The sequence below is a fragment of the Oryzias latipes genome, chromosome 10 (assembly GCF_053564925.1).
Source record: "Oryzias latipes strain Hd-rR chromosome 10, Olatipes_Hd-rR_3.1".
NCBI classification, from domain to species: Eukaryota; Metazoa; Chordata; class Actinopteri; order Beloniformes; family Adrianichthyidae; genus Oryzias; species Oryzias latipes.
The window spans coordinates 19,104,923-19,130,293 of NC_136246.1; the positions used below are offsets into that span (position 1 = coordinate 19,104,923).

Below are 25,371 nucleotides of genomic sequence, written 5' to 3' on the forward strand. Positions count from 1 at the left end.
GTTTTTTAGGTCAAGAAAAAAAAAACGTTTTATTTCTAAAAAAAAAAAAAGACATTGTTGACTTGTTTAAATAAAATATGACATATTTTTATTGTAGTAATTATAATTTAGGTACAAAGATTCAAACCATGATTCAGACAGATATACACAAACAAAAACACTACTAATAAACAACATCTGAATAATTCTTTCTGTCTGCAATAAAACATATGTTATACTTCTAGCAGCTAATTACAATGAGGTGTTCACCACTGAACTGAGAGTAACAATGGAGAAAACGGAATTCTGTAAAAAAAATAAAAATAAAACACTGTAAAAGACAAGACATCTCATTGTGACGGCAGTAGGGGGCGTCCTCCTGTCACTAAAGAATAAAAGAAAGTTTTACTGTTTTTTTTTTATCTTTTTTGTTTTTGTTGGGTTTATTCTTTTTAAGGTTTTAGATTTACAGTTAAATCTGGACTCATCAAAGTTCCACACCAAACTGTAATTATTGTTGACATTATATCAGTTTTGCACTTAAATAACAGCCTGCACTTTCTTTTTGTAAAACCACACACATCAATAGGTTTTTTACCATTATACAATAGCCTATAACCACATACATCAACAGAGATGCTTTCTTATGACAGTATAACTTAACAGTAGTCTCAAAAGCAAGAAAGAGGTCCTTACAGGTGCGAGGACAGCATTGTGGCTTATTTCAGTTCCTCCGCTAATTCTAATATTCGACAGTAGGACACAAAAGCATGGGCGCTCCTTTATTTTTTCTCATCTGGATTACCCTGCGTTTGTGTCTCCCTCTGTCTTGTTTATGATTTCTCCTGGCAATGATGACATAGACCACAAGTGTTCCCAGCATAGCAGCTGTTATAAGGAGACAGCCTCCGAAAACCAGCAATGCTTTGTTTCTAAAAATCCATTCGCACGTGGAGCAACTTTTGTGCAGCTCACTGGACTTGCACGGCTGCTCTGTGGCATTGTTGGGAAGACCGCTGTGAGCGATGATTTCTCTGTACGCAGCGATGGAGGCCTTGGGTTTGGACTGGAGTCGGGCTGAAGTGAAGAGGCCGTACTGGGGGCCGTGCCAATCCTGGAACTTCCACACGTAGAAACCCTGCAAGTTAACTCCATCGAGGTACGCTGAAAGTGAAAGGTAAACGAAAGAAGTTAGTTGAAAAAACACGTATCTTCCCTTTTAAATGTTTGCAAAAGCATCAGTCACGTAAGAAAAAACATGTTTTCTTGAGAAAAGACATGAAATTTACATCAAGCGAAGTAATATTTGTTTTCTCACTCCTATTTATCATCTTTCATTTTTTTATGAAGTTTTGGTTATATAACTAGAAAGATTGACCCACTTTAGCAATAAAACTCAAATGTGATTGTGCAATGCATCCTTAAGACTCACCTTTGAGCCCCTCCTGCAAGTAACTCCTGAGGTATTGCTGTCTGAGTAAATCCTCGACAGGAGCCAGATCATCAATGCCACTGCCTGTTATGTAGATGGGGAGTTTTCTGCCATATCTCTGGCTCACCCATTTCAGCATCTTGTGCAGCCCCCAAGGTACCACAGCCTGTCCCATGCTGGAGGAGGGCCAGGTGGGGTCAGAAAGGGTCAAACAGCCGTGATCAGGGGATGGGTTTCTCTGCTTCTGGGGTTGAGGAGAAACTAAGCGTGTGGTGAAATGGTTGATAGCAATAAAACTCAACGCCCCTCTCAGCTCCTCCCTCTCACTGTCTGTAAAGTTAGGAAGAGGGGATCCTGGGAGGCCCATCAAGCGAGCTCTTTCCATCAGGTATGTCTTAATTTCATGTGGGTAGTCTCCTTTAATCTGCTCTTCTCCGTACTGTGTTCCCAGCAGTGGATCGATGAATCGACCAATTTCAAACAGAAGGAATCTTTCCGCCGCTGCTTCATGGGATTCTAAGAAAGGGTTTGCTGGTTGGGCCCAGTCAGCATGTAGTGCGAGGGACACCAATGATTGCTGCTGGTTGTACTCCCTATCATTCAACCTCCAGGCTTTTGCATGCGCTAGAAGAAGGTTATGAGCTGCTTGGTGTCTCTCTATCCCACTAGGATAAGCATCAATGAGTCTGTTTGGCTCATTAATGGTGATCCAGTGTCGAACCCATTTGCCGAATTCCTGGTAGCAAAGTTCAGCATATTGTTGAAAAGCTTCCACTGTGTTGTATTGGAGCCAACCACCAGAATCATGGAGTGGAGCAGGTAAACCCAGGTTAGGAGCTCTGTGTGTCGGATAGTACATGATGACCATGGCCTCCAGACCCAGCCTCTTGAGCTCAGTAAGCACACAGCGGTAGTACCTTAAAAAAAAATTATAGTTCACAAAAAGAAGAAAACTGCAGAGTAGACTCAATAGATTACACTAAATTTCAATAAATCCAATTCCTCTGAGATTTTGCAAGTTGTATTTGTGAGTGGTTGTTCTTCTACCTCAAAGCTTCGGTGTTTACTAGAGAGCGATCTCCCTTTGGCAGAATCAAGGTCCAGTTTAGAGCAAAGCGATAATGGGATGCCCCTGTAGATGCTAACATACGAAGATGACTTGGAATAAACTGGTAGTCAGTGCACTGAGCTGGTCTGGTCTGCAGTTTCACTCCTGGGACTGGATGCAGCGATCCATCTCCTGTCAGGTTCCATCTATACAGTAGAGGATCATTGAACTGTGGAGAGTAGGGATGGAAGTGGACCTAAAGAAGAAAAAACATTCAAAAAAATTGCTTTTTGAGGTTTTTTACATGCGTCATCAATGTCTGCAACTCATTTAAGTTTTATGGTCAGTATGGAGCATATCCAGTATCGCTTCATGCCAAAAAACTTTCAGCTGAAATGATGGACATATGTCATCATCTAATCAGCGATGTCCCATAGTACCTTTTCTGGTTTCTTATTTTATTTTTAAAACTTTTCACTTTGATTTCTGGAAATTACTTTTGTTATCCGAAATGTTTAATTTTTTTATTGTGTCCCCTTTTTTCTTTTCTTTTTTTTCTTATCTAATTCTGTTTTTCTATTATGGGTTTAGCTTTTTTTAATATTATTGTATTATATAATCATTACTGTGTTAAGCTTCGAGTGAATGTTGATGTGAATTGCACTTCGGGTTCGGCCACCGTACAAAACAGCTTTACAGATAAAAATACAATGGGTTTAGGTTTCTGTTCTAAGAAAAAAACACAATGAAGGTTAATTTTTTACCTTTTACTTGCTGTTTAAAAGGGCAGAGGATAGTTTCATTAAATACCATTGTAGGGATTTCACAAGTATTCCGCTTAAATTTCCTGTTCTTGGTTTTGTTTATGAAAACAGCACGGTCTGTCAGGTCAGCTTTTAGGCCAAGTTTTAGAGGACTACACCTTATTCCTTGCTCAGACAAAAGTCTATTTTAAGTCAAAGAATTCTGATGGCGAGCTAGGGCAATAAAAACCTGAGTAACAGAGAATAGGTTACACCTGCTTTTACGATTTCAAAGGAAAACTGAAAAAAGAAGAGGTGAGGAAAGCGTTCTTCAGAATAGGAGAGGTTTATGTGTAGAGGACAGAGGGTGGAAGGCTGAAATGAGATCAGCACAAGCTGCAGTACACACAGGATTAAAGGAAGAAAGAGGAATTTAGACAAATGCATTGTAGCGTGTTTTTCGGTTCACCTGGAAAAGATTAACTTAATATAATGTTTCTCATGACACCTGCACACACTTTCACACTAACATGCAAAAGTTCTTTTTGTTTTAGATACACTAGTGTAGTCTCTTTTAGCGACATGCTTTTTTTTCTTGCATCACACACTAAGAAACACAACAAAATGTGCCACATCATGACTTACATTTATGGATGGTTATTTTCTCAAGTTACCTGTAGGGTAGAGTCTGCGATGCCCCAATGAAAGTTGCAGGGGAAATGACCTTTAACCTCTGTGGAGGGTTCATCACTGTGGAAACCATTGTCTGCAACTACCTGCCTGTAGTACTTAGCGGAGGTTTTGGGAGTCCTGCCACAGCCTGGCTGGTTGAAGTCAACATAGAACAAGCCTCTCCTAATACTGTAGCCATAATTCCACTCAAATCCATCCACCAGTGACCAGGCCACATAGCCGAACACCTGAACACCATCAAGCTTAACCGCTGTAAAATAATCAACCATGGTAAAATAATTTTAACACACTTTTGTTCGGTATGTTTGTCACATTATCCAGATTTTGCCACTTGCTCACCTTTCAAAACTTGGTTGATGAAGTTCTTCATCAAATAAATGGCAACGGTGTCTTCCCTTCCCACACTGGCTTCAGAGAACCAGCCCGCCTCGGCCACCAGAACCCTCAGGTCCCCATATTCTAGTTTTATCCAGTTCAGGAGTCTGTGCAGGTCGGGAGTTACAGTTTGTCCATGATGGACCAGGTCTCGGCCCAGACGGAGATTATTAGGGCCAAACGACAAAGCAAAGAAATCTGCACTTTTCTTCACCCAGAGTTTCTCCTCAGGCGTGAATGTGGGCAGGAGACGGCCATACTTCTTTCGCAGAGAGTCGGGATAGTTCCCTTCACCAAAAATGGGACCGGCAAACCAACCAAGAACAGCCTCTATTGACTGCTGGCAAGAGTCAACATTGGCAGCCGTGGCTTCACCTCTTTGGGGTTCAACCCAGTGGGACCCTAAAACAATGGATACTTTACCTTTTTGACTCGCCCGGAAGTGGGAGTCATAGATGTACCATGCTCTGGCATGTGCCTGAAAATGAAAATGACACACTTTGTTACATTCAGCTGTCTAAAGAACAAATTACTCATCAATTTTTGTTCAAATATCTGTGAAAAAGAAACAAAAATTGAAGAAATAGTTGACAGTTTTCCCAATAAGCACATCGACTAAATATTTGAGGGTCTTGTTATTGTGCAACTCAGCTTAAAGGCACACTTTAAATATAAATTTACCTTTTGTAATTTTTAATATTTCTTACACTTTAACTAGTCAAAAATGTCAAAAGTGAAGAAAAGTCTTTCGTGTCTTCTAAAAGCAGCACAATTTACATTTATGAACAAATCTACCCATCTGTCAATACATTATGCCGCTCTAAATGTTTTCCAAATAAATGATTCCAAGGTTTTAGGCTTTAGATAATAATTAGGTATGTAAAGGATACAGATAAGAATCAAAAATTCAGTATCAGTGTAAAACCACATATACACTACAAACAAGATTATGTTGATAAAAAGGTATAAAATTGATCAGGATGTAAATAATTGGTTTCTGGCTAACATTGTCTGTTTTTCTTCCTGTTGTGTCTCTACTGAAGTTACACTAGATTATTAATCATTTATTTTACTTCTCCTTTTTTCAGTGTTTTATTGTTTATTGCTTTTATCAGTATGTTTACTTTTTAATTCTCATTTCTATTTGAATTTGAATTTCCGGTCCTTCTTCAGTTGGATCCCTCTCCCTCTGGGTCAGCTGCTGTTCAGCCGTCTTAATGTAATGCAGTTTGTGTTATGATTTAATAGTAAGAGTGCTTTATAAATAAAGTTTGAGTTAATTTGATTACTGTCTTTTTCTTTTTTTATGTGCATGTGATGTAAGCATAAAAGACGTCCAATCACAAGTTTGCTTCTATCAAGTCAGGTCATTGGCTGAAGGTGAACTGCAGCGAGGGATGTGTGCTGTGTGCACAAAACATATGATAATCTTTTTTTTTTTTTTAAACACTGCAAAGACCACATGAAAAAACTAAAATGATAATTTTCATTAAACCACAATGAACAAAAAGACATGGACTTTTGTTGCTTAAAATTGAAAGTGCCAGTATGGGGGGGGGGGGGGGGGTTCTCTGTTAAAAGGCATTTTCATTTATAGTTTCAAATGCCAGTTGAACAATAAAATGTATATCTAGATTGTCTCCGTTAAGGTAAAAGACTTGGACTGTATCCTATTGCCACAAAGTTAATTGAATCTTTAATGTATTGAATTATGTGAGAGCAACAGATAAACACCTCTAGAATTAATCCATGTCTTTACTCAATATATTTAATGGTGAGTAAAGTAAAAGATTGATTTCATATAAATATAATCAGCTGTTGAAGTCCTGTTTCAAAATCTTTCATTAAATTGTGCAGGGAAATAGGGACAAAACTGTGACAATCATTCATCAGGTTACAGAATGGCTGCTAAAAGTTCAAAAATATGAGAGGGGAAGAATGAAACATTTCCAGAAATAACAAATGAACATAAACGTATCTAGTGCACATTCAATCCATCCATCTTCTGAATATGCTGAATGCCTTTGGGGTCCCACGCCACTGCAGCCAAAACCAACCACTGTTGGGCAAAGGCGGGGTCCGCCCTGAACAGGTTCTACTGAAAAACGCATAAAGTATTCTAAAAAAAAAAAGCATCAAAAAAGGCTTCCTGTATAATGTAAACGGGCAAACTGTACTTTTGTAAGATTTAACACAGAAGTACGGTGGCCGAGAACTGCCATCGTACAGAAGTAATCATATAAATCTTATTTTTTTAACCAAAGAATTTCCTTTGCAAAAGTGGGAAACCTCAAGTCAAAGCATTTAAAGGTAAACATGACATTTTCATGTCTAAATTCATCTCCTCAGCAGTAGCTGTCCCCCCACCATCTGTGCCTGACTGCACAAACATAAGCGATTATTAATGAGGCGTATCTCTGTGTCTTCCTGATATCTCTCCAGCACAGAAGTGTCGAGGTGGTGGACTTTGACCAAAGTATTTTTTTTAGGCGTCCTGTTAACTTATCACATGCTTGTCAATAAAACATTTGGTCAAATAGTCATTAAAAAGATCAAATAAAAAGAAGTTGAGGATTTCCAAATATATGGAACTAATGAAACCAAATTTGTTTGAGGTAATTATAGAGCCGTGTTTGCCAGGCTTTCCTGCGACCAAGCAGTCATTTTAAAGATATAAACAGTCATTGACCGTTTCTGATGACACTATGGAAGTTCAAAGTTTGCACAAAGCAGTCGTCTGAACTATACAAATCTTACCCTGATAAGGTTGTGGGCCACAATAAGAGAACCAGAAAAACCTCCTTTCTCTCCAGGAGCATGCACGCCTGTCCCATATCCTTGCACAGCCGCCAGATATGGATTGTGGATCGTGAGCCAGTGCTTAACCCGACTCCCAAACGTGTGGAAACAAAAACGGGCGTACGCCTCAAAAAGCTCCACCAACTTTTCATTTTTCCAGCCTCCATATTGCTCCTGGAGCACCTGTGGCAAGTCTGAGTGGTAAAGAGTGACAATGGGCTGGATCTTTTTTTCCAGAAGCCTCTCTATGAGGCTGCTATAGTGCTCCACAGCTACTGCATTGGGCTTGCCTGCAGCATTGCCATCAGGGAAGAGCCTTGGCCAAGACAGAGAGAACGAGTAGGCTCTGGCGCCCAGATAATCCAGTGCCTCAACATCCTCTTCCCAGCAGTTATAGCTGTCACTCACAACATCTGCAGTGTCTCCTTTTGAATTACCACCTGTGGAGGAATGGGTGAAAAAATCCCAAATGGAGGTGCCTTTGCCATCCTGATTCCAAGCTCCCTCTGTCTGAAATGCTGACGTTCCTGAGCCCCAGAGGAAACCCGGAGGGAATGTGCCATGTAGTAGAGACTGGTCTGTGATGACGGGGTTTGTTCTGGGAGGCTGCCATATGCTCATGCCTCCCCGACGAGAACAGGCCGCTTTGTTCCAGCAAAAACCCAACAACAGGAGGTAGACTAAGGAGCATGCGGGTACAGAAAGGTGGCCCGGCATTCTGGAGCTCAGAAATCCACTTTAATGGGACATCAGGTGTCAGTCATTGTTATAAATCCTCTCCAAATTGATACAGAATCCATGAACTTTTGTAGAGAAAGTGATGATCCAAGCCAGAGGAGAAGGATATGTGAAACCCCAAGTTGCTACAATATCCATCTGACAACCTGGTCAGCCTTCCCTATCTCTGTCTCAGTGTACTTCTGCTCCCTCTCAGCCCCTCCCTACCACATAATGTTCCCACATTCAAAGGTTGACTCATATTCACACGTCTGCATGACTATACCGACATAACACAGCCAGTTGATTATTTCTACTTCTGAAACTACTCCATGTCTGCTCTTTGTATGATGAAACCAAGCTGAGACATAGAAATCACAGCACGTCATGGTTATGATGCTCTTTGTTAGCTGTTTCCTTTGAGGACACGCTGTCAAAAAGCTGACAGGCACATTGCAGTTGTTGTAATAAACAATCTTTGGTCAATTATTAGCTTGCACTCTGATCTTAGCTTTATAACTAAAGATTTGTTTGCACTTTTTATAATAAACCCTTGGAGATTTTTTAGGCTATTTTTGAGACAATAGATCAAAAATGATCTTTAAATGAAGATGTATATTAAACATATTGTAAGGGCACAAAGAGAACAAGAGCTGCAAACAAAAAGAAAGTGTTTTTTCTTCTTCTTTTGCTTACGGTCAAAGTGTGTTCAGCTAAATTGCAGTGTTCCCTCCAGATTTGATCAGACACTCCCAAGTGAGAATGGTGGTCATTTGACCTTATTCAATTAATTCTATATTTGTGGGTGCACAAGGCATTGCCCCCCAGGCAAGAGCAGCTCAAGCTGGCTATAAACAATACAGAGATATATATCAGTGTGTGTTGCAGGTCCTCTTGTGATTATCTTTGACCAAGCCTCCCTGACTCCAAGGTAAAAGCTAATAAAAATTAAATATATTTCTTTTATTATTTCCTTTTATTAAAGCAATATGTACGACAGCTCCCAGTAAACAACATAGTCACTTCTACCTCAAGGCACGGCTGGAATAATTGAATTGCACTGCAAAATCTCTATTTACTGTTTAAATCAGAACAACTTAAGAGAAATCCCTGCAATGAAAGCACATTCTTTTTTCAGCTCATGTTGCGACATTATCTATTTAAAGAAAAATGATTTGAGCTCCGTGCACTGCAAAAAAGGAACAATAAAGTGATAAATCAATCTACTGTATCCAAAAAACACTATTTGGAAAAAGATTTTTCAAAAATGTTCAAAGATTAAAATGTACTGAATGTACTTTCTAAATCAACACAGTTTACTACTGTTAGTGAAAGGGGAAGTGAAAATAGGATGTGCCTGTTAAAAAAAAACTTAAGTAACAACAGCAGTTGCCTCCCAGCTTTGCTAGTCAGCATATGTAAAAAGATGAGACAGACTCTGATGAGGTCAAATTCAGCGATCTGGTTACAAATTGACTTTTCTTGTTTGTTAGATTAACCTTTATTATTCATTTTTATTTTACAAATTAAAGATCTTAAACTTGTGAAATAGTTTTTTTTCAATTGATCAGACAAACGGTGGTGGAGAATACATCTGTTCTCACTGAAGGTTAGTGTCTTCTTTTCAACTATTTATCGTTTTTTTAAAATCAGTTTATGTAGTTGGTGCAGAAAAATGCAAAATGAAAAAAAAATGTTTTTTAATTGATACAGGTGACTTTTTGTAAAGATAAATCAGAAAAGCAAAGAAATAAATGTAATGTCTATGAAGGCATTTATAAATATACATGGCATAATTAACAGCAACACAGTAAATACTGTTAAAATTTATCTCAGTTAAAGCTAATTAGTAGCTGATATGATAACTAGAAAAGTAAAGTTTTGAATTTTTTAAATTTGCAGCAACACACTAAATACAAAACCATCACAAACTGAAGATATTATCAATATTTTCAAGTCTTATTGATTCCTGATTATCATCTGTGTCTCTGACACAGATTTAACTCATATGTGTTAGTGCGCCTTCATTTTTTGTTCTGTGTTTGTTTTTGAGCTGCTAACATCTGTTTCCTCTCATCCTTATCCAGGCAAAGCATGAGACTCTCAGCAGCTGTCCTGTGTGCAACGGCCATGTTGCTAGGAGGGCAGAGGTGTGCTTTGCTCCCTGGAAGCATGGTAGACCGTTCATCCAAGAACCTATCCTCTGTCCCAGGAGACCTGCCGCCGAGCGCCGTGTCCGTAGACCTTTCCAGAAACCACATACATCAGATTCACAAAGGAGACTTTCAAAGTGTCCCCATGCTGAGGTTCCTGAATGTGTCATGGAATGGTTTGGAGCACATCGACGCAGAAACTTTTCTTGACACTCCACACCTGGAATATCTGGATCTGTCACACAACATTCTGATGAACCTCTCAGGCCAACGGTACCTGGTGAACGCGGGAAACCTCGTGGAGCTAAACTTGGCCTGGAACATGTTTCTTAACATGACACTTGGGGAGGAGTTCAGCTTGTTGGTAAAACTGAAGGGACTGACCATTGGAGCCAGGAACATTGGTGTGGGAGACTTCAAAAACATTGCAAGGCTAAAACTGCAGAGTTTGACCCTTTTCCTGGAGGAGGAGCTTGGATACGAAGTTGGCAGTCTGATAAATGTCAATGCTAAAAGACTGAGCATAGTTTTTGTTGATCAAACAGTTAACAGTGGCCTGATCTCTGATGCTCTGTCGGTTTTTGATGAAGTGGAGATGAGAAACTTGACAGAGGGCTTTGATGATTTAACCACGCAGCTTAGAAAGAAACCAGAATGTCGTACTTCCAATCTGACTGTCAGTGACATGGCAATCGACTGGAGGAACTTAACAGAGTTTCTGAATGTGGCTCTGCAAACTTCTATTATCCACATAAGCTTAACAGATGCAACTATAAACAAGCCTCCTTATTTTGACACCAAAGTGGCTCAGACAGCAAGAACTAAGACCTTTACATTAAGACGGGCAGTTGTCAGCTCCTTCTTCTTTTCTCAGGAGGCCATGTACAACTTTTTTATCAACCTCCCAGTGCAATTTCTAGCTGTCCTGGAGACTTCAATCATACACATGACATGTCCGGAGAAGCCGAGTCCAGTTGTTGAGATTGACTTCTCCTCCTGCGCTCTGTCCGATTCCCTCTTCTCCAGAATCAAAGGTCAAGAAACCATTGAATGTGAAACTCTTACTAACTTGACAAAACTGTCGTTAGCAGACAATAATCTGAAAAATATTCAACTGCTGAGTGAGCGCGTGCAGCACATGATCTCTCTGCAGCACCTGGACCTCAGCCTCAACTCTCTGGTTTACGACGGCAAGCTGTGCCGGTGGCCGCCCAGCCTTACCGTCATGAACCTGTCCTCTGGAGGCCTGACAGAGCAAGTGTTTGAATGTCTGCCAAGAGGACTGGAACGGCTCGACCTCCAGAACAACCAGATCTCTGTGGTACCAACATCCATCTACAAACTGACAAAACTCTCTTCTCTCAATCTAAACTCGAACAGGCTGCGGGACCTGCCGGTGTGCAACACCTTCCCTATGCTGAATGAACTCCTGCTCAAGTCAAACTCTCTTCACGCCCCTTCTGTGAACAACCTGGAAAACTGTTCAATTCTGAAGACGTTGGATGTCAGCCACAACCCTTTTACCTGCACCTGCTCTCTGAGGGATTTCATTAAACTTGGTATCAGTACTGAAAAGGCAACAAGTCCTATTGAGTTGTTGAACTGGCCTCAAGACTATTATTGCACCTACCCTGAGGAACTTAGAAATTCTCCTTTAAAAGACTTCTGGTTGTCAGAGGTTTCCTGTAATGTCCATCTTCTTGCAGCCACCATTTTGGTCCCTGCAGGGGCGCTAATTATTAGCATTGTGCTTCTGTGCCACCATCTAGACATTCCCTGGTACATGAGCATGATCTGGCAGTGGTTGAGGGCCAAACATCGAGCTAGAACACGACAAGTTCGGCCTGAAGATCTCTTGGGTGTTGAGTTCCACGCTTTTGTGTCTTACAGCCAGCACGATGTGGACTGGGTAAAGAATTTCCTTCTTCATAACCTTGAAGGTTCCGCCGGAGGGCTCAAGATTTGCCATCACGAAAAAAATTTTGTGCCCGGGAAGACGATCGTGGAGAACATCATGGCATGCGTGGAAAAAAGCCGCCGCTCTGTCTTCATACTCTCAGCTCACTTCGTGAAGAGTGAGTGGTGCCATTATGAGCTCTACTTTGCCAGCCATCAAGGCCTCTCTCTGGGCACGGACGGCATTGTGCTGGTGCTACTCGAACCTCTGCCTCAATACCTCATTCCCAACAAGTACTATCAGCTTAAGTCCATGATGCTTCGTCACACCTATCTGGAATGGCCTCAGGACAGAGCAAAGCACAGGCTGTTCTGGGCTAACCTCAGAGCTGCCCTGCAAGCTGACCTACCTAACCTTTCGGTCACAGACTAGGAGGATTAACCAGGACTGTGTGAAATGAGGAACTGAATCTGAACTAATGAGGGAACAGAAACACTTAAAGGAAATGAGAAACATTTGGATTCTTTTTTTATTTTTGCTTTGCTAACTGTTTTTTGTTGCAAAAAAAAAAAAAAAGTTGGGGAAGGCTCTCATTTATTCTATTTGCAAAAACATCTGCGTTCTTCTTTTACTGTGTGAGCAAATGAGACTCATTGTTGTGTTTGAAATGTGCAGTAAGGAAACCCCCAAAAAAACATCTGTACCCAGATGAAGCATTTATTGTAAATCTCCAAATTACAGATATGTAACAAAAACAATAAAATGTACAAAAGTAATACAATGCATTTGAGTCTATTGTTGATTCAGACACACAGCTGAGCACAGAAATGTACCAAACACTTAACTGTTATTCTGGTTGAGAGGAATTTTGGTTTTGGATCAGGAAAAAAAAGAGCAGAAGTGGATATTTGTTGTTCTCCTAGCCATTTAAAGACGTATTCCTGTTTAACAAAGAGAAAAGAACATTGTTGAGTTTGTGAACAGAATATTAGGACAGCAGGACCATGAGTCTAACTTATGGAGCCACAAAATGTTCTCAAATTGCGCCGACAGCCAAGGTGTGTTAAGGAAGGGACTGGATGATGATGATTTTCTCGTTGATGCAGAAGCGGTGCAGCACACTCAGAAGGTTTTCTCCACAGCGTGACACCTGCCTCTCCATAGCCAGGCGGAAATCCTCCTTGACTCCTTTGGTGATCCCTCGGGTCACTGTGTGGTGCCTGAAAGACCAAGCGAATATAAATAACAAGAGACTTTTTCCACAAGCATTATTGTGTGATAAATAAGACTCCCCATAAGCCCTGCAGTAACAGCATGTTTTTTGTCTCAACATATTAAGTCAATAAAAACAAACCCAAATTAAACCATAAAAAACATCCACAAATGAAATGAGACCAAAGTGTCATGAAAAGGTAAAAAAAAAAACAAAAAAAAAACACCAACATTGTCCTTGTATCAACAACAATGACCACAGACAGAGAAGTAATGGCTCAAGTAAACAAAGCCAACAAGAAAATCAAGGAACATCTAACTGTTGATGTAAAATGACAGGCCCAACTTAAAACTGGGAGGACGACAAGCTTTGAAGCTGAAAATGAAGAGAGGGTGAGTGGTGTCGGGACGGGATGGGAGTTGTGGTAGGAGGGGCCTTGGGGTACCTGTCCATCCTCTGTACCCCTTGTAGCAGAAGGGTGTTTAACTCCACCCCCAAGGCGGGACTAGGGTTCCTAAGGAATAGTCAACAACTCTGTCAGTGAGGTTCCACTCATGTGTCTTTACCGCTACAGAAACGAACCGAGGAGATGCACAGAAGCTTTGTTTTTCTCCCCCATCCCATATGTTTTTCATAAGGCCCACTCCATCAAACAGGTTATGTTCAAAGCAAAAAGATCCCCCCACAGGCCGTGTCTACAGATATCATCAGAAACTCTCTTGAATAAAGAAAAATAAAATAAAAGTAAACAGAACGGGAAAGTGCAGAGTCGCCATGCCAACGTCAAAACCGCTGAAAGGCTTTCGCTTACTTAATGAGCATTCCCTGATTGGGCAGCAGCTCCAGCTGAATCCTTCCTCCCTCTGGAGTGCGCAGGTAAGCAAACTCCTCCAACATGTCAATGTCTGAGAAAAACCACCGGTTAACGGAAACCATCACACTGGAAGTGGCTTTCAAGACGAGCGTGCAAATACAGCCGGATAGTGAGACTGGAAGGATACTGGTGACATAGTTGAAGAAATTCTCATACTGGAAACTTCCTTGGTGATAGATTTTGTCCACTGACTTTAAGAACAGCATCTCTCCCTGTGGCCAGTCGTACTGCAGGAGCACCACCACGTGACCGAGGGATAAGTCGTCCCGGTTGTCTGCAAAGGCGCGGAGCTGACGGGACACAATGAGAAGCATGAAGGCTCTACATTTACACATAATCCAATACTACTCAACATAGCAATACTACATAGCAACAATTTTTAAACCTTTTCTACTTTGATTACCTTGAAACAAGCGAGCATCAGTTGGAAGCAGAACGGTAAAACAGCTTTGTTGGTGCATGGAAGCAATCTAAGGTCATTACCTGGTAAAAGAAAAAAAAGACTCTAAACCAACAATGTTCTTTTGAAAATATTTGGCCCAATTAATGTGTATTACACTCCACTTATCTTTCTATCCATTGTAAAAGCATTCCCAGTGTCCTTTAATTATGATTATGTCGTGTTTAGTGTCGTTTTTTTAGGACATAGTTTCTGCAGAGCGTCAGTAGCTCTTCAGAAATTCACCTCTGAGTTGTAGGTGGAACTGTTGGCGTGGAGTAAGCCTGCCTCACTTCCCTGTCATCCATCAGTTTACACAGCCTTCCACTAGCTTACAGCCTCTCACATCCCCAATCTAATATTACTGGTGAGCCACTGGCCATTGGAGCCATCCAGTATCCAGCCGCAGAGTTTTGACGAGAAATACAAAGACGTACATGGATCTAATCGTCAACTAGTGAATGCATCAGAATGGAGCAGCAGGGAGCTTGTGGCCATGTCACTACGTCCTCTTTGCAAAAACATTTTTTCATCTGCTCCTGCTTCACAGCGATTTTAATAAATACTCAGAAATCCAGTTATGATCTTGATTTTCTTTATACATATCCTCCATTATAAGAAAAAGGCTGCAAGATGTTGAAATCAACAAAAACCCTATTTTTATTGAAGTTTAAATGCACCAAAAAGAGACTATGTAAGTGGAGCATTATACATCCCCAAATAAGTCAATTTCTGACTCAATTTATATATTATTTAGTTGAGAGAGAGAAAATAAAAAATGACGTGTTCAGACTTTTCTATTTTTTATGAATTAAACTTTTTTGATTTTATTTTTTTTTTAAGTATTTTACTCTCATCTGTACAATGACTGTCAATGTCTGAGATTATCTGTTGGTTCTTTGGACGGTTCCTGAGGGACTGTAGATGTCTGCATCAAGATCCAATCAAATACCATAAATATCTATCAGAAGTAGGTCAAATTAGCCTCTTCTTGTCTTCAGGATGACCCCTCCTAACACAATCCTCCCCATTCTCGTCAACCACGCCAATTTAGGATATTATTACATAACGGTTGCCACACAGCAGACTAGACTAGACTTATTTAGCATGAGTGATGTGTCAGAAACAAGCTGCAGAGATGTCCATGAGAGACAAAAGGTCTTGCTCCTCTTAGATGGGAAGCTTCTCATACTGACCCAAGCTGAGCTGAAACTAAATAAACTCACTTCCAAAGATTTACTTCCACTTGTTTTTTAAGAATCATTGAAGAAATCCAGGATTTACAAACCTTTCCTACTTTTGCTCCTGACTCTGTTATGATCCTCGGGAGCCTTTGTCTGGTCTTGGTTTGGGGGAATCAGTCCACTCACAACGTCCAGCAGTTTCTCACAAGCCATCTGAAAAACAGGGCAGAATTCAAAACGACAAGAAATTGGTGCAGAGCAAGTAACACTTTTCAGAGAAAATAAAAGGAGGAATTAGGAAATTAAATAACATTTTACAATATTTAAAATGGCCACATCTAGTAACCTACAACAAAATCCTTTTTTATGTGATGCATATTCATTATTTTTTGAATAACTTGCTCAGTTAAAGAAAATAATGGTATCCACCAGAAGCTGTTTAAAATATATGAAATACTAACCAAAGCAGAAGTTCTAAACAACGCCACCTTAAGGCATGAAAGCGTAACTGACTCCCATGTGGTGCTCAACTCAAAAAATGAGCATTAAAAATAATATATATGCCCCAAATATCTATTTAAAGTTTATAAAACAATAAAAATTAAAACGATTCAACTTTGATGCATTACTGCTGCTCAATACAACTACAAAGCAGAATATTGTGGAAGACCTGAAGTTACAGCTGGTAGCAATGGGGTGATGGTGAGATGGAATAGATGTGTGTGTACCCTGTACTCTCCCAGTGCGTAGTGACACGACGCCTGCTGTATGAGGACCCTGTGATGCTCCAGACTTCCCTGGCCCGATGGACTCTGCTGCCCAGGCTGGTGCTGCTGCACAGCAGACATCTGATGCAAACTGGAAAGAGCTTTGCGATACTGGCCCTGGTGACGACATGCAAAGAAACAAACCTGTACAGCTACAGACAACTTTTGAGTCACACCTGTGAGGAAAAATAGAGGTTTTGACTTGTGCTCCGATCCCATGGCAACAATTTACATCCCTAATCAGGTGTAAATCTTCTTATACTTCAATTTTTTTATTATTTGTAGGCTACTAAAAAACTAAGGACTTCTAATAAAGTTTACTTTAATTACTACATTTAAAAAATGATAAATTAGCTAAATGCATTTAACGAAATGGTCAAGACCACAAACTTCATAATGAGACACAGATTAATACAAAAACTCATATCATAAATTGAAATTCAAATTATGATAATCCCACTTACCTGAAACACAATCATATCAGTGAGGAATATTCTGAACCATAACCAGCTGTCTGTCTTCCATGACGCACAGATCTTCTTGAACTCTGAATGACATGAAGTACATTTCATTTTTAGGATTTTATTCTCTTTCTTTACATAAAAATGAAATTCTAGCTAATGATAATAATACTGAAAGCACAATGTTTGAGTGTTGTCCTGACATATACTGTACATTGTTTTATTCTGTCATTCTTTGCCTCTTTGAGCTTATTTTGAGAACGTGTTATTTCTATTCATGGTTTATCTATTGACTTATCTTCCGTTCTTCCTCACTAAACTGGTTCAGTTTATTTTAGTGACAGCAATTTGCTTGTACTTTATTTAACTTTCATTATGTTTGATGGACAGTGAATCAGTCACTGATTCTGCAAGTTGTTCCACTTAAAAAGCTGAGACTGGTCTGTCATGTTCATCATAGATACACTTTCACTGTGACAAAATGCAAAAAGATGATCCAGGACATAACATAGCTAATTTTAAAAGAATTTATTAAAAAATGAGTATGTGATCAATAACAAAGGTTCATCTCAATACTTTATAATATAACCCTGGTTGTCAATAACAGAGGTCCAAGGTTTCCTGTAGGTCTTCACCAGGTTTGCTCACACAGCAGCTGCAATTTTGTCCCATAATGCCATGCAGATCTTCTCAAGAACTGTGATGCTTTGAGGCTGCTGCTGGACAACACAAACTTTTAACTCGCTCTGCAGATTCTCTATTGGATTGAGTTCCAGAGACAGGCTAGACCACTCAATAACCTTGAAATGCTTTTTATGTAGCCACTCCTTTGTTGTCATGGTGATGTGATTGGGATCATTATCATTTTCATTCTGGAATATCCAGACATTTCATCCTCAATACTCTCACGGATACAAAGATTTTGTCCAAAATCTCTCCATAAATGCCCCCCCCCCCCCCCCCCCCCCCATCACACTGATCAGTCGTCCTGTTCTTTTTGCCGAAAAGCAGCCCAAACCACGATGTTTCCATCACCATGCTTCACCAAATGGGTATTGTTATTGGAAATGCAACTTAGCATTTTTCCCCCCTCCAAACACGGCCAGTGGCGTTTCTATCAAAATATTCCATTTTGGTCTCATCTGACCACATGACATTCTCCCAGTCCTCCTCTGGATCATCCAGATGTTCTTTCCAACCTTTAGGTGGACCTGGACAATCTGCTGGTTTAATCAGTTGTCATGACAACGTCGAGTGTTACTAATAATAACCTTTATTGCTATGGTTGCAGTCTGTTTCAGGGTGTGAACAGGTGTCTATTCAGATAACCAGTTCAAACAGGAGACATTAATATAAGTTACAAGTGGAAGATAGAAGAGCTTTTTGAATAAGAAGTCACAGGTCTGTAAGGGACACAATTCTTGTTCGTTTGTATGAGCTAAGTGCGTTTTTTTTCTGCACAGTTATACAGATAAATACCTAAATAAATTGTCTTTTTCCATTCTGTCTCTCACATTTGGAGTGTATCTATTGTAAATGTTACAAACCTCTGATCTTTTTTGCTCTACTGTATGTTTTGTAATGATGATGACCATAGATGAATGGTAGATGACCTGCACTTGTGTATCTCTTTTCATCTACTTGTTCATAAACAGATAAATTAAGCATACCGGGAGCTGCCATGCTGCTTAACCCTTGTCCTATCCTAGGAATTTTAACAGTGGGAGTTGGGTCATCTAGACCCACTAGACAGTGCGCCGAACCTTTTTTCTTCAATGATTTGTGATCTTCACTGGTGTCCATGCATTACATGAAATCTTTCCGCCTTTATCCACCTTTGTCATGGTAGGACTAACACGTCAATGTGACGGTGGGGTCATCTAAGATAGCACAAGGGCTAACCTAGCCCCCAAGACAACAAGAATTTTTTGATACAATGTTCTTTTTTTTTTTTTTTTTTAAAGGCTATCACGTATATTTTTGATTGATTTATTGACTAAAATTCCCTGCAAATGGCTTGGAATTGTGTTACTGTTCAAAAATAATGCTTATTCATTTTGAACGTCTACTCATTCACAGATGTATCATAAAAACAAAATACAAATTGTGATGTTTACCAGCTTCCAGAGCATCGTGCGAGTGAAGGAGGTCCCAGCTTTCTCTTGCTGCGCGAAACCCCTCCAGAGTCTCTGACCAATTGGGCATCTCTGTCTTACTGACCAAAATGTGCCGACCACGCCCTTTACCCAAACCTTCCTCATCATCTGAGCTCTGCGTCAACACACAAAAAGCACAGTCATGAAACAACACAATAGTTTTACGCAAGATTCATTTAAAGATATGAAAGATTTTAAAGTGTGTCATTGCCATTGTCTTTTCTCTCCCGTCAGCCTGTTTGCGTTTCTTCTGTGCGTGTTTCACTGGTCCTTTATCCAAATCCACATCGCTGTACACTGAGCTCAGATCCTCCACCAGGATCCATGGTCCTGAACTCGCACCACTGGCTCCTTTAAAACAAAATGTTATGGTTGAGTAAAGACAGAGATCCACAGCCAGGAATTAGAAACCGTGGATATTTGAAGCTGACCCTGAAACAGTGCAGGTTGTACAGCTGAGACATAGAGGAAGGCACTGCGGAAGAGGGTGAGAGCACCACATATGACCACCTGGCTACAGTATCGAGACCTGGTTTCTCCATCCAGCCCTGGCAGGTAGCGGCACAGCTCTTTCATTCTCTGCAGCATGTCCACAAAACTCCTTCAGGGAACCCAGAAAAAAAAAAAAAATACTTAAAAACTTACAGTAAAATGTTACAACACATTTGCACAACTTAACAATTTTTCTACCTTTCTGGACATTAAATTATGTAAACATTCTGACATTAAAATACATTATTTATGGTCTTTTTCAGGTTAGTATACTAACTGTTCATTTTTGTAATTTGCATCTACAAAAATGAAGACACTGGAGACTAGACGGTCCACAAACTGATAAAAATACCTTTGTCCTTTGTCTCCTTGCCACTCACAGCGAACTCCAACCACAGCAAGTAATTCAAGCAGCCTTTCCCAAGGATCTGCAACCAGCGAGGATTTTTCTGATAAACCATCAATCACATAACGCTGAGAGCCACGCGACATGCTGGGGGACTTCAGTTTCCCACTGTCCTGGGAGCCTGAAAGATGGAAAACAAGGATCCTAAGAAATGCCAAGGAAAGAGAGAGGCAGACTAATGGAGACATTGCTGCCTTACCCTGTAACTGCCCATCAGCTGAGGGTCCTCGGGTAACGTATCCAATATAAAATTCAGCAGCTTTCAGTATGTACTTCTGCATGAGGCTCGCAGGAAGACGAATGTCCATATTGTTTATGATCAAAGGAAGGACATCACATACTGCAGGAACAGAAAACATAATCAATTAAAAACCACTTTTTTTTCAGGGGGAGGAATAGCAATAGTAATATATTTACTGACCAAATAGTTTTCGGAAACAGTTGACAGGAGTGTCTACATTCTCTGAAGCCTCTGCATCCAACAGTGTCTCACCTAAACTGAGCTAAGGAGAAAAAAGGGGGAGAAACGCCAGGTTACAACAAATACACAAGTAAAAATAAAAATAAACAAGTGCTATGGTGGTAGCACATACCCCATGTTGGACCACAGACTCAGGAAAGCGCTTGAGAAGTAGTAATAACATTTCTGCCTTCTCCAGGGTGTTGAAACATTGTTCTGTGGCTTTTAGCAGCATCTCGCATTGTACACGGCCAGGAAGGGTCTCAAAAAGCCCTGGATGATGAGAGTCATGTTTTAGATCTGTGTTTAGCTTGTTTTTTAACCATCTAAAAAGGAAATGACGTTGTAATAGACTAACCTCGCAAAAACTGGGCGTGCTTGTCTTGGGAGTCGCTGCGCAGCGCAGCAGTGATGACACCGATCTCACGCCAAACAATGGGCTGATCAGGAAAGTTTATAAACCTAAATATATGAATATTATAAATAATTGTGACCATATGTATATGTAGGAAATCCAGGCAGCGTGCACAAACTCACATGTCATACAGCAGTCTGCCGGCGGGTGCTGTTCTCTCTGCATTGCGCTCAATGGTGTACATTTCATACTGTGAAAACATTTGGACGAATTTTTAAGTAAATTAGTAGTAGTACTGCAGTCATAGAATACAAACAGATTTTTTTTTCTTTAAAAAATAATACCTGAATGTTGAAATCTGTAGGATAAAGGGTTCTTGCGGTTATTAGCCACGCTTTGGCTGCACAGGAATCAACAGAGACCAGCTCCCGAGCTTTTTTCACTAAAAACTCACAATCTTTTTGCGCGGACATTGCACGCTAATCAAGTTTTCCAAACTAGCGTGCAATCCACTGAATCCACAGAAACCTAAACAGTAGTTTTGGTGCCACAATCGCAGGAAATCCAACAATTATCTTTAAATTAGCAGCATTTTAACTATAGCTAAATAACTTCTGGGGCTTATTAAAGTTCATTTGTCATCGTAGCGAGACTAATTAAGATAACCTATTTTTCCCAGCCCGATATATACAGAAAAATGTTTCGGAAGGGATGAATCCGTCAAAATCCTTTCAAATTCAACAAACAAAGCTAGGAGAAGCTTCGCTTGACGGCACCTCGTGACGTCACGCAAACGTCGTAAAATTCGTTCTACTTTACGGACAACTTTCTTGACAGCAGTGCTTGTCATTCGTGCCAAAGCAAAGGCAAAATATACATTAATGTGTGCACATTTGAAAAGCTTCAACAACCTTTGTTTCTTAGTTATTTACATACAATAATACAGTGGACAGAATATGTAGATCTGTATTTAAACATTTCTCGAGTCCATCCACTTGCTTTGAGATCGGTGGATCAGGTCGAGCGCGCAGGCGCAGATGGTGCATTGCTTTCACCTGCTTCTTCCAGGGTTTCCAAACGGACACGACCTACACTAGTGTCTCGAATACCCTGCAAAACACTGCGCTCAACCTTTCCGCTGAAAACACGGTAACCAGCCGGTGTACTAAAGCAGGTAAACACGAACTCAAACAACTTCTACTACTTGCTAAGATGGGGGAGCTGTTTTGCTTCGCTACAGACAGTCAGTTCCTTATAAACCAGTCAACGCCTATCCGTCATGTCATGACTACGAATATGCTAACTAAACTTAGCATGCAAAAAGCTGTGTTTTGCAGGCTTATCATGCATGTGGTGCAACTCTGTCTTATTGTAAACAATTAGTAACGCAATGGCGTAAACAGTGGCTTACAGAAAAAACGAATTAGCAATGGTTGCTAAGTCGTGTTTTGGCATTTGATCTGTTGCTGTTAAGCTTAACTACTAAACCTCTAATGTTAATAATTAGCTAAATTAATGTGAAGTTTGACAGCAGCTTAACTTTTATTTTACTGTTCTACTGGTTAAAATATGGATTATTGCGGACTAATTTTGTGGTAATAAACAACAATTTTAGGGTTAGGGTTAGTTAGGCTATTGTAATCAGATCAGATTTGAAATGATCCATACAATACACGGACCCAAAAATTGTCTGGGTTTTCATCTTTAAATAATAAATCGTTTCAAAAGATTCTGGTTAAATAAAGATCTGTTCTTTAACTTTCATGAAAACAAAGCTAAATTGCATACTAACTAAAATGCATTTTCCCCTTAATAAAAGGAAAATCATTCCACAGATTTGATGAATTTAGATTATATATTCTATGCAAGTGTCTGTTCTCTAAATGCATTTCTTTAAAAATAACCCAAAAAGCAAAATTGTAGTGGATTTCATATAGCATTTAGAATGTGAACATCACATTTTAGTATACAAAAACTGCAGAATTAAACCGGAAGAGCGCTATATGTTTTAGTTATGTACGGAAACCAAACTTTGAAAAGGAATGGAGAGGAGCGCCAATTAGTCTTCACTTCTGGAAGCAGATGTACTGTCAGGTCTAGTGATTTGACTTCTAATCAAAGGTCAGATTCTTCCCTAATCATTTACTTTGCCAGACTATGACCGGAACAAAAATGAAGCATTCTATATACATTTTTTTTTTACATAAGCATTTAAAGCTGACATTTCTATCAAAAAATATCATCTTTCTGACAATAAAAGTGACAATTTTGCTGCTGAATGCTTCCCCAGTGGTGTTTTTATGGCCCCTAATTAAATAAAATTTAATTTAAAAAAAACAAGCTCCTTTAGGAAAAGTTGCTTTTTTGTGATATTTTTGTTTTACTGCGTGATTTTCGTCAACGGTATTTTAAAGCCCGACAATTGGTTAAGGAGTGGCGTTCATCAGGTCATGTTTCCATGTTAATGGCCTGTTTCTCTTAAGAGCAGAGATCTTGTGATAACCTCAAAAATAACATGCACATGCATGTCTTAGACAAATCTCAATTTTTTTTTAAGGCCTTTCACCATGACTTGGCTGAGTTTGTCACTTATGGTAACAACTGTTATCAGCAGGTAGTTGAGACGCCCTATTTTTACATATCCAAGGTGGGATATTGTGATAGTTACTCTACGGTAGACTTATTTTTTTTATACTATATGGTGTATTGTGTTATCTTTATAAAAAAGGACTTGATGCGCTCTTTTTGACAAATCTGTACATGTGATTGTTTTTGATTGCCTTTAACAGTGGTGTGCAGAACTGATGGGATGATGGAGGACCAGGCAGCCGTGCACTGAGCCTTCTATGGCTGTCGCCACCATGGACTCCGAGTCAGCCCAGACACCGCAACCCCAGTCTGCTCTGACAAAAGGAGGCCAGTCACTGCTGCCCGCTGGGGCTCTGAGCGGCACGTTGGGCCCTCAAGGAAGGCATTACGCTTGTGGCTCCCTTGCAGCGTTCACCAATATTGTTGTGACCTTTCCCATCCAGAAGGTTCTGTTCCGCCAGCAGCTGCACGGCGTGTTAGCCACTGAGGCGGTGCGACAGCTCCAAAGGGATGGGCTGAGGAATCTGTACCGGGGTTTGCTCCCCCCTCTGCTTCAAAAGAGCACCACAGTGGCCATCATGTTTGGGCTTTACGAGGACTTCTCCCGACTGCTGCTTGTGCAGGTCGGGGACAGTGGTGTTCCCGAGATTGTCACGAGAAGCTTTGCCGCAGCCCTGGCGGGAACAGCGGAAGCCATCCTCACGCCGTTTGAGCGTGTACAGACCCTCCTGCAAGACCATCGGCACCACAACCGCTTTAACAACACAGCCCACACCTTTCGAACTCTTCTGACCGAGTATGGTGTCAGAGAGTGCTACCGCGGCCTCGTGCCTATACTTCTCCGCAACGGCCCGAGCAACATCTTCTTCTTCGGGCTCCGCGGGCCCATAAAGGAGCTGCTGCCAGAGGCCACCAACAGGGCCACTCACGTGATCAATGATTTTGTGTGTGGAGGGCTGCTGGGGGCGGCCCTTGGCATTATGTTTTACCCATTAAACGTGGTGAAAGCCCGGGCCCAGTCCCAGGTCGGCGGGGCCTTCCAGCCATGCAGCAAGGTGCTGTTAACAGTGTGGAGAGAGAGGGGTGGCAGCCTGGCGATGCTGTTCAGAGGGGCCCACCTCAACTATCATCGCTCCCTTCTTTCCTGGGGCATCATTAATGCCACCTACGAGCTGCTCCTCAAGCTCCTATGAGGGGAGGAGCAACGCTCCCAAAGGGAAAACCCATACAGAGGTACGGAAGAGCTGGAGGGGGAACTGTCACCAAGACAGCAGTTGCACTACAGATGAGGAGGGGCCAACAGTCAGTGTATCAGCTGCCATTGTTACTATTCAAGAAGTATTACGACGGAGACACACCTGAGCCTTTATAGAAAACAAAACGTGTGCCAGGGTCCAAACGCAACGCCATGGTTTGCTCCGAAAACTGAAAAAAGTGGGGGGTGGGGGTTAAAAGTCTTTCAAAAACTTGTTTTTGGACAAACTTTTCTATGTTCTGTGGTGTTTTAAAGATTGTACCCATATGTTCATCATACCCAGTTAAGGTTTTCCCATTTCATCACTTTTATACTTTATTTTTTTTTTAGCATGATCAGTTGGCCTCATTATTAACTTCCGCCTGCTATTCCCCTTCAAGCTTTTTTTTTCAGAATCCATCCTAAATGAGATTCCAAAGAGGCTGATCCAATCCGTGTCACTAATTCACTGGTTTTTAAATATATATATATATATATCTGTAAAATTCAAAAAAATATATATAATTTTTAAAGTGATTGACTAATTATGTGTTGGAATTAAATGTTTTGAATAAAAAGTTATTTTCAGAGAGGTCTTTTGAGTTGAGACAAGTGCTCATTGAGTTTGTTCTTCAAGTCTGTCAAGTGAGTAAAACGTTTCATTTAAAACCTCTTTGACACTTCTAAAACCCATAAAAATGTGCTCTTGAACATTTGTTTTCCGTTTATATTCATTACTCCTCATTGGCTCTTTAAGGTTGCCTGCTCTCCGGCTGCTCTGGAACATCTGTTGACATAATGGGCTCAAATTTCAAGCTCGAGTAGATTTGTCGCACAGGAGCTCCGGTTATAGCCCAAAGAGGAAAGGCATGCTCGGATACTTAGGATGAATGGCGCTGAAAAAA

General features: G+C 40.5%; 4 protein-coding genes across 6 annotated transcripts; 2 read left to right on the forward strand and 2 right to left on the reverse strand.

Moving 5' to 3' along the window:
* Window positions 1–62: 62 nt before the first annotated feature.
* On the reverse strand, window positions 63–8,124 carry klb (klotho beta). The gene is made up of 6 exons (XM_011480210.4): window positions 7,028–8,124; window positions 4,235–4,748; window positions 3,877–4,145; window positions 2,459–2,715; window positions 1,412–2,328; window positions 63–1,143 (listed from the first exon to the last, which is right to left on the reverse strand). The coding sequence occupies exons 1-6, from the start codon at window positions 7,784–7,786 to the stop codon at window positions 722–724; spliced, it is 3,138 nt and encodes a 1,045-aa protein (XP_011478512.1). The 5' UTR covers window positions 7,787–8,124; the 3' UTR covers window positions 63–721.
* A 1,049-nt stretch (window positions 8,125–9,173) lies between these two features.
* On the forward strand, window positions 9,174–12,617 carry tlr1 (toll-like receptor 1). Its single transcript, XM_011480211.4, has 2 exons — window positions 9,174–9,395; window positions 9,874–12,617. Exon 2 carries the CDS (start codon window positions 9,881–9,883, stop codon window positions 12,266–12,268), a length of 2,388 nt encoding a protein of 795 aa, XP_011478513.1. The 5' UTR covers window positions 9,174–9,395; window positions 9,874–9,880; the 3' UTR covers window positions 12,269–12,617.
* ints10 (integrator complex subunit 10) lies at window positions 12,538–21,455 on the reverse strand. Of its 3 annotated transcripts, XM_011480213.3 has the most exons (18): window positions 20,988–21,455; window positions 20,826–20,893; window positions 20,647–20,750; window positions 20,422–20,561; window positions 20,250–20,331; window positions 20,028–20,168; window positions 19,775–19,949; window positions 19,362–19,531; window positions 19,142–19,281; window positions 18,892–19,045; window positions 16,778–16,860; window positions 16,275–16,430; window positions 15,651–15,759; window positions 14,327–14,406; window positions 14,051–14,213; window positions 13,861–13,954; window positions 13,495–13,563; window positions 12,538–13,056 (listed from the first exon to the last, which is right to left on the reverse strand). In XM_011480213.3, the coding sequence occupies exons 1-18, from the start codon at window positions 21,114–21,116 to the stop codon at window positions 12,900–12,902; spliced, it is 2,214 nt and encodes a 737-aa protein (XP_011478515.1). In that variant the 5' UTR covers window positions 21,117–21,455; the 3' UTR covers window positions 12,538–12,899. The 3 variants fall into 3 exon arrangements, with proteins under 3 accessions (XP_011478515.1, XP_004073343.1, XP_020562257.1); XM_004073295.4 differs by lacking the exon at window positions 13,495–13,563; XM_020706598.2 differs by having other exon boundaries at window positions 19,775–20,168.
* A 19-nt stretch (window positions 21,456–21,474) lies between these two features.
* On the forward strand, window positions 21,475–25,058 carry slc25a51b (solute carrier family 25 member 51b). The gene is made up of 2 exons (XM_004073296.5): window positions 21,475–21,817; window positions 23,433–25,058. The coding sequence occupies exon 2, from the start codon at window positions 23,490–23,492 to the stop codon at window positions 24,423–24,425; it is 936 nt and encodes a 311-aa protein (XP_004073344.1). The 5' UTR covers window positions 21,475–21,817; window positions 23,433–23,489; the 3' UTR covers window positions 24,426–25,058.
* The last annotated feature ends 313 nt before the right edge of the window (window positions 25,059–25,371 follow it).

Coding starts and splice junctions, on each gene's coding strand:
- klb (XM_011480210.4), bottom strand. CDS start 7,786: ATGCCGGGCCACCTTTCTGTACCCGCATGCTCCTTAGTCTACCTCCTG. Junction 4,146..4,234: donor CATCAACCAAGTTTTGAAAG/GTGAGCAAGTGG, acceptor ATTATTTTACAG/CGGTTAAGCTTGATGGTGTT. Junction 1,144..1,411: donor CTTGCAGGAGGGGCTCAAAG/GTGAGTCTTAAG, acceptor TTTCACTTTCAG/CGTACCTCGATGGAGTTAAC.
- tlr1 (XM_011480211.4), top strand. CDS start 9,881: ATGAGACTCTCAGCAGCTGTCCTGTGTGCAACGGCCATGTTGCTAGGA.
- ints10 (XM_020706598.2), bottom strand. CDS start 21,116: ATGTCCGCGCAAAAAGATTGTGAGTTTTTAGTGAAAAAAGCTCGGGAG. Junction 19,282..19,361: donor ACAACCTGCACTGTTTCAGG/GTCAGCTTCAAA, acceptor TTTGTTTTAAAG/GAGCCAGTGGTGCGAGTTCA. Junction 13,955..14,050: donor TTTCTTCAACTATGTCACCA/GTATCCTTCCAG, acceptor GGTTTTTCTCAG/ACATTGACATGTTGGAGGAG.
- slc25a51b (XM_004073296.5), top strand. CDS start 23,490: ATGGCTGTCGCCACCATGGACTCCGAGTCAGCCCAGACACCGCAACCC.